Source organism: Cyprinus carpio, chromosome B1, assembly GCF_018340385.1.
Source record: "Cyprinus carpio isolate SPL01 chromosome B1, ASM1834038v1, whole genome shotgun sequence".
Classification (NCBI taxonomy): domain Eukaryota; kingdom Metazoa; phylum Chordata; class Actinopteri; order Cypriniformes; family Cyprinidae; genus Cyprinus; species Cyprinus carpio.
Genome location: NC_056597.1, coordinates 36,685,345 through 36,693,807, shown reverse-complemented (window position 1 = coordinate 36,693,807; position 8,463 = coordinate 36,685,345). Strand labels below are relative to the sequence as shown.

The 8,463-nt window shown below is 38.2% G+C and overlaps 1 protein-coding gene across 6 annotated transcripts in view; it reads left to right on the top strand.

Annotated features, from left to right (window-relative positions):
* The window catches only part of LOC109086030 (zinc finger protein 330-like), an 11,566-nt gene extending 3,420 nt beyond the window's left edge, over positions 1 to 8,146 (top strand). For 2 of the 6 annotated variants that reach the window (XM_042717305.1, XM_042717304.1), the window contains exons 3-10: positions 639 to 658; positions 744 to 814; positions 1,253 to 1,329; positions 5,775 to 5,901; positions 6,391 to 6,495; positions 6,578 to 6,624; positions 6,692 to 6,809; positions 7,711 to 8,146. In XM_042717305.1, coding sequence (XP_042573239.1) covers positions 639 to 658; positions 744 to 814; positions 1,253 to 1,329; positions 5,775 to 5,901; positions 6,391 to 6,495; positions 6,578 to 6,624; positions 6,692 to 6,809; positions 7,711 to 7,973 — 828 coding nt within the window. In that variant the 3' untranslated portion in view covers positions 7,974 to 8,146. The remainder of the gene's footprint in view (positions 1 to 638; positions 659 to 743; positions 815 to 1,252; positions 1,330 to 5,774; positions 5,902 to 6,390; positions 6,496 to 6,577; positions 6,625 to 6,691; positions 6,810 to 7,710) is intronic. The other 4 variants (XM_042717306.1, XM_042717308.1, XM_042717307.1 and 1 more) reach the window with 3 other exon arrangements.
* Positions 8,147 to 8,463: the final 317 nt, after the last annotated feature.

Sequence of the window (8,463 nt, the reverse complement as noted above, 5' to 3'; positions counted from 1 at the left end):
GTATGAAAATATTGTCTTGTTCTAATGAACCAAGTATCTGTATTTTGTCATCTCATGAGCTAAGTGTATTGTCACACCCCTAAGTGTCGATGAGCGGTGATACAGCTCATCATTTTACAAGTGTATGATATAGCTTTCATTCTTCAGGTCAACCATACATTCATAAAAAAAAGAGAAAAAAAATCAGTTTGAATAAGAAAAACAATAACTTTGCCATAGTATCCTTTCAAATGTTAAAGAAAGGTATCAAATGTTCACATGTTCTATTTTACTACACTTTATTTGTTTAAATTGTTTTTTTTCATTCTATTATTGAGATCTTCTCATTGTTATTATTATGTTCCTCCACATATATACAAATATTGCCAATGCTTCGAGTTTTTTGAAGTCATGCCAATAAAGCAATCTTGAATTGAATTAAAAGTATCATTCATATTTACTATTTCTTTGTTCTTTTGCGAGATGGCCCAGACATGCTTTTTAAATTTCTGTCAAAACTTGGATGTAACCTATAGGAATATTTAAGCATTTTCTTTGCAGTTTTGCTGCAAGCTGCTTTTCTAAGTAGTACATTAATGCACAGACCTAACCTTTTTCTCCCCCCGCCCACTTTTTTTTTTTTTTTTTTTACTTTTTAGGAATGTGATAAGTGTCAAAGGTAAATTTACTTATTTTACACTCAGAATTGTTAAATTAACTTGTAACTTTACATAATATTTCATACAATTATTATCTGTTGGCAGGCGACAAAAGAACAGGGCATTCTGCTATTTCTGCGCTTCAGTGCAGAAACTTCCCATGTGTGCGCAGTGCGGTGAGATGAACTTCCTCCTCTTGAACCCCAACATGCCCTCCACACTCATGAAACTTGGCCTGTCAAATAAAGAAGATAAAGATAACCCATTGCTCTTAAACACACAAATAACTAATGATAACAATACAATCGAAACTGCCGCTCGGGAATAGAGCGCTGCTGTTTCGATTGCAGGCGAAGGGCCGTGTCTTCAAAGCACAGCACATAAAATGTACTGAAATTATAAGCAAAGCTCAAAGTAAAAAAAGTATATAATATGATCCCCTCAAGTACCCAAAGGGAGGTGAACTTGTCTGTGAAATGTGCCCAGTGTATCATAAAATAAATAGACGCTGGACAGAGATGAATCACGATTGGTGGGCTACAGAAATCTAGAATATTAAGCAGTTTTAGTCTTCTATTTGATACATTTATTTTGTTATTTTTCTGTATTCCAAGGCAAAACGAAATGTATGAAGGCTTCAGACTGTGTCATAAAACATCCTGGTGTTCACAGCACTGGAATGGGCATGGTGGTAAGTACAAACATATCCATAAATGTCCTCAAATGCCTTCCATTTTATACCCGTTAAGCTATAAATATCTAAAATATGCTAATGGTTAGCTTTCTCTAGGTTTATGAACAAAAAAATTCCAAGTTTCAGTTCCAATCCAAGTAATATTCTCATATGATTTACATTCAGCTTCTTCTGTGATTTAAACTTTTCTTTAGAATGAAAGACATGATTTGTGTTTGTCATCATCACGCGTTATGTTCTGACTGTAGTTGCTAAGAGTTCACCTTTATCCTACATCCCATGATGTGTTGTGGAAATTATGGGAGTATCTTCCGTTAAACTGTAAACAGTCAGCGGCTGCCAATAAATGTGTGAAAAAGGGGATCGCTTTAAGAATGCAATACTAATAATTTGCCAAAACTCTAGGCACAGTGAGGTGATGTTATTCAATCACTCCTCACCTTTCGAACAAAACTTGTTTTGATTTTGTTAAAAGTGTTAACAAAATCAGGAGACCATCAACAACCCTAAAGGCTCAAATGATTGAGTGTTTTAGTAGCAATATTATGGATGTGTAAAATATTACTGTTTAAATATGTAGTAACGTGTGTATGATTAAAAATGCTCCATTATTAACTGTAATATTTATGGATGTTTCAAAGTGCTTTCCCTCATTTTGACAGATCAGTGTTGTATTTCCCAGCTTTATATTATTATCTAAATGAATAATATTGAATAGTATCAATATTCCAGTAAACACAGCTAATAAGGATTGGAAGTGAAAAAGGAAAGAAGTCTACATTTTAAACCGCCTCGTGGAAGAGATCTGAGTGAGGATTTACATAAATGCACAATACAAGGAAAAGGGAAACGGGACACAGCTAGAGGACTGAAAAGAAATTCGTCGCAGATATTCTTGTGAAGGTGTTTCCCTGACAGATAGAAATAGAGCATGATGGATGATATACTGTTTAGGGATTATTTGTAGCACAACCTTATTATTTGAAATGATTCGTTTCAGTTATTTTGAGTGGAAGTTCCCTAAACCAGATATGCCGCCCATGATGTAAACACAGTGGGGAAAAAGTTGGATTGTGGTTTAATTAGTTTCTTTTACAATCCAAATTTGTACTTGTTATTATGAGTCATTGCACAAATGGCTCAGGAAAGTGAAGTTAGTTTTAGGAAGATTTAGTTCACTTTTTGTTTCTAATGCAGTGAAACGCTGCACTCTCAGGGGGTCAATAAATATGAGTTCTCTGTCAGCTTTTAGTTTCCTCTTATTGTATTCGGAGGTCTCTTGGAATGCTGCTGACACTCATATCACTATTAAGGAATAATCTGCCGCACTGCTCAGGTGTGTACCAATGGGCACAGGGGTTAGCTCCCCCTGTGCCGTCAAACCTCTGCTACAAAACTAGAAAGAAAGCCTCGAAACAATCGGATTACCCAATGCCGACCACTGCACGGACCACGACTACGAATTAGCGAATCCGAACTGACTATCCTTGAAGTGAACATCAGAGGACTACGGTCCAATATTGGGGATCTTGCCAACTTTTGCTCAGTGAAGAAACCCTCCATAGTCATTATAGTTGAAACCTTCCTTGATTCCACCATCCCAGACGGGGCTGATTCCATCCAGATCCCTGGTTACTCGCTCAACTGTCGCAGAGACCGCACTGGAAAAAATGGTGGTGGTATAGCAGTATACTGTCTAGAAGGAATATCCATCTATCATAATCCAGCTAGAGATCCTGATGATTTTGAGCTCATGTGGTTCACTGTTGCTCTGAAAACCAGGACACTCCTGATAGGTGCTATATACCGCCCCCCAAGTGCCTCCTGTGAAATCTTGGACTACCTTGACAAGTTCACATTCTCAGTGATGGACGAATATAGAGCACAGTCTGTAATGCTCATAGGCGACTTCAATGTACACCACCACGAGTGGCTGGGCAGTAATATAACAGACACTGCTGGACGGCGAGCCATACAACTCGCCAACTGTCTGGGGCTAGATCAGATAGTCAGGGAACCAACTAGAGGAGATAATATTCTAGATCTAGTTCTCTCAGACACACCAGCAACCACTACCACCTTAGCACAAATGGGATCCTCTGACCACAGCCCAGTTCTAATACAGCTACAAATCCCAGTCCTTAGAGATAAGCCATACAAGAGAACAGTATGGAGATATGACAAGGCTCACTTCTGGGAAATGAGAGGTTACCTTACTAATATTAACTGGCCCAGCATTCTCAAGGACAGAGATCCTGAAATCATCTGCACAAACTTTACCTCCATACTGCGAGATGCCATGGCATTATATATTCCCAACAAGACCATCACCAAAAAGCCCGGGGATAAAGCCTGGTTCAACGCAGAGTGCAGAAGATTAGCCATGAGAAAAAGAAAGCTTTATCACAACATACGGGACCTCCGATGACCCGGCTATGAAACGGAAGTTCCTCAAGGCAAGAGCAGCTTTTAATCAAGCTGAAAAGAGGGCAAAAAGGGAGTATTACACCAAATTGAGGAATGATCTTGCAGATAACTCACTAAGCTCAAAAAAATGGTGGGGCATAGTAAATTCACTTTCAGGCAGAAGTGGTTTCACAGACATCCCTGTCATTGAAAATCGGGGTACCACCTACATCAGTGCCAGTGCAAAGGCTAACATCTTCTGTCAAACCTTTGCCGAGAAGTGTACTTTGCGTGATGCATCTGTGCAATCGTTTCCTCAGTGCCAGCAACCAACATCCTCTTTTGCCCATGTGCATTTCAAACCCAAAGACATTAGAAACATTCTTCGCAACCTTGACCCAGCAAAGGCAATGGGACCTGATGAAATACCAACAAAAGTCCTTAGAGAATGTGCAGCAGAATGTGCCAGCCCCCTTAGTCGTCTCTTTCAACTTCTCTTCTCACATGGCGTGTTCCCTAAACAATGGAAAAACGCCAGAGTGATACCAATACATAAAAGAGACTCAAAATCAGACCCAAAAAATTATCGTCCCATATCCCTCCTTTCAGTCCTTAGCAAAGTGATGGAATCCTCAGTTCATAAACAGCTCCAGGGCTACCTCTTCCGCCATAAACTAATTTCTAATAAACAGTATGGATTTAAACCGAACCACAGCACAGCAGACCTCCTTACAGTTTTGTCGCAGACGTGGAACAACATCTTCGATAAAGGAGGGGAGGTGTACATTGTTGCACTAGACATTAAAGGAGCGTTCACAATGTTTCTGCTTTCTGCTAAAGGCATAACTGGGCCATTACATTCTTGGCTACAGAACTACATGGAAGAAAGGTCCATCCAGGTCGTGCTCTCTGGTCAGTCCTCATCACCTCAACCAATCAACGCCTCGGTGCCCCAGGGATCCATTCTCGGCCCGCTATTATTCTCCATCTTCATAGACGATGTTGTAGAACAGTGCGATAATAGCATTTTTCTATATGCGGATGATTCCACCATTTACGCCCCAGTAACGTCATTAAATGGTCCCAATGTGGCAGCATCCCTAAATAAAGACCTGGAGAATATTCGCAGGTGGGCTGATACCTGGAAGGTCACGTTCGAGCCTAGCAAATGCAAGGCTATGGTTCTGTCAAGAAAGAGGCTTCCATCCTGCCCGGACCTTTTTTGGGGGGCAACCAGAATTGACCTTTGTGAGCAGTTGAATATTCTGGGACTATGTATCGATAGGAAGTTGCTATGGACTAATCACCTGTCAAACATCTGTAAGCGTGCTGGACAGCATCTAGGAGCTCTGCGTAGGTTGGCCAACAAGCTTGATGTTAAAGGTAGGGCCAATGTCTATAAGGCACAAGTCAGGAGTACCATGGAGTACTCTTGCCTTGCCTGGATGAACGCATCACAGACCACCCTTGGGCAGCTTGACAACATCCAGAAAAAGGCACTGAAAATCATTGGGGAGGATGAGGACACTGCCCTAAGGAAATATGCAATTAGCCAGCTCAGCCAACGTAGAACTGTTGCAGCAACAACTGTGCTTTTTTAAAATGCACACTGAAAACTGTCCAGAGGATCTCAAAGCTCTGCTACCCCCACAGATCTCCTTTGCCGAACCACTCGGAGAGCACGACCAAGTCACGCCCTAAAACTCCCCAAGTCCAACACCAAATGCTTGGGAAGGAGTTTTCTTCATTTGGCTGTAACAACTTGGAACTGCCTCCCCTGTACTGTGGTAGGTGAAATCACCTCAAAGAATGTTCAGGCCTTCAAGAAGAGACTAAACAAACACCTACTCAGCTAAAAAACTGTAAACTCCTGATGCTTAATGTCACTTATCCTAAATATCTAGTCCTGAGCAGCTGCAGATCACGATAGGCTCTCGGAACATGAACTGTTAATGCCTGTATCTGCATAAGCATAAAAAAAAAAAAAAAAATCTTATAAACTCTGTTGTTAATGCAGTAGTGTTTGTATCCTATAGGGAGCCATATGTGACTTCTGTGAGGCCTGGGTTTGCCATGGAAGGAAGTGCTTGAGCACTCATGCCTGCTCCTGCCCTCTTTCTGATGCAGACTGCATTGAGTGTGACCGTAGCGTTTGGGAACATGGTAAAGAGCAAGCGTTCACGCCTGCTATGGAACAAACAGCTACCATCACTTACAAGTAACATGAGTTTTGTAATCAGATTACTTTTTTTCCAGTAACTAGTGATGCATTGCTTTTAAATTTAAAACAAAATAGAGTTACTTTTTTAAATAGGTGACTTACTTTATTTTCCCCAAAACTCTTTTCAATCATGAGTGAGGTTCAGAGGTACTTCTTTCAGCCTGAGTCTTATTCATTTATTTTTTAGTGTGAAAGGGCACTTAAAGTTGCCAAAGCTATAACTTTTGGGGTTTTTCTTATTAAAAAAAAACAATTAAACACAAAGTAATATAATGCATCACTTTCCATAAAAAGTCATTTTTTTATGGAGTAACGCAATGTTGTAAAGCATTACTTTTCCCAACACTGGTTACCTCACTCTAAATCAGCTGTGCTCTGCTTTAATATGGTTGGAGAAACCAATCAAATCCTGTTTGTTTTGTAATGTACAGGTGGACGCATTTTCCGCTGCTGTTTTTGCCACAACTTCCTGTGCGAGGATGATCAGTTCGAACACCAGGCGAGCTGTCAGGTCCTGGAAGCAGAGACTTTTAAATGTACGTCTGTCTCATTTCCAGTGTTTTTCTGAATATTCTTTAAGGTTAAGACGTTCAACTTTGACTTCTGCCCCAATTTCAGGTTTATCTTGTAATCGTCTCGGTCAACATTCTTGTCTCCGATGCAAGGTAAGGATTTGTTTGTGTCTGTCTCATATTGTGTGGACAAACTGTGAGTGAAATGCTGTTTTTTTAGGCATGTTTCTGTGACGATCACGCTCGAAGCAAAGTGTTCAAACAGGAGAAAGGAAAAGCTCCTCCGTGCCCAAAGTGTGGACATGAAACTCAGGAGACCAAAGATCTCAGCATGTCCAGTGAGTGCTATTACAGTCTCATCTAATCAGAATTTTATTTTATTTTATTCAGTATAGTGCAGCCAGGGCTGCACAATTAATCAAAATAAAATTATTAATATGATAAATATAATGATATAATCTTTTTTTTTTATATTAAATACAAATAATAATTGCTCTTTTTTTTTTATTTAAACCTCAAAACATTTTTGCTAAATGAGATAAACATTAACTGAAATAAAATAGAAACATTTTTTTTTATTTCAGCTAGTTGCCAAGGCAACATTTCTCATTTTCGTTTAGTTTTAAAGTACTAAAATTACAAACTAAATAAACTTACATTTAAAGTTTGTGTTTACATATTATGTGCACTGTGTATATTTATTTTTATATATAAATACACACATAAATTTATATACATTATATATATTCATATTCATATATGATTTATATTATATATAAATATATATTACATCTATTTCTTAAATATATACATGTATGCATATTTATATACACAGTAAACCCATATGATGTAAACACAAATTTTATTTTGTATGCAAATAAGTGTGATTAATCAATTTTGACAGCACTTATTAAAATTTTATAGAAATAAAAAAAAAAAACTAATAAAAATGACAAAAACACAGTAGCACAAATATTAAACAAAAACACTTAAATGCTTAAACTAAAATCAAAGTGAAGAAAAAATTCTTTTCAGTATAAATAATAAAAATCAAAATATTAATCTAAAAATATTTATTTACAAAAACCTCATTCAAAAATATCAACAAATAAAAATTATAATAGTAGATGAATATTTACTATAGTAATGTATTGTATATCAATGATACTTACATAATACCAGTTTTGAGTACAGTTAGATGTCTGGCACTAACGGGATGATTTTGTTTGATGTTCTTGGCCCGAACACACAAATTTGGCCGGCAGAGTGGCCCTGATGAAGATGATTATGGTGCATCTGGATACAGCTCCTATTGGAAAAATCAGGAATCTGGAGGAGGCTACAGAGACGAGGAAGATATCGAGGAGGATGACGACTTTGACGATGATTATGATGATGACGATGAAGATGATGATGACGATGAGGAGGAGGAGGAAGACGACCCAGAGGTGGAGGACTCTCTCTCAAATCTGAGTTTGGGAGCAAGTGGAAAGACCCAGTAAAAATGCGATGTGTAGATGGGATTCAGATATTATAGGTGTCATCTAAAAACGTGTCGGATATTTGGCCTTTTATCAAAGGTTTTCTGCATTGCATTGATATGAGTGTGTGCATAAATATCTGACGTTGTCACCTTTTTGAATTTTAAATATATCTGAAGAAATGTTTTTAAAAAGTCAGTTGTTTTGTGTATTTATTTGAGATTTGTATGCCTCTTCAGATTACAAAAGTGCAGACCAGATGCAGCTTCTCAGCTTTTAGGACGCCACGCAATACATGGTGTTATTTATTTATTTATTTATGTTATTTTGAACTACATTTTGCTACAGTTCACCCTGATTAGGCATCTTTAGAGACAGGTCGATGCACTTAATGCATTCAGGGCCAACAGGTGTCAGTATTAAGTTAGTTAACAGACTGCTGTAGCTTCACTCCAATATATGTTCCTCTCTTTAGGTCATCTCACACACTTCCATATAATAGACATTCTTG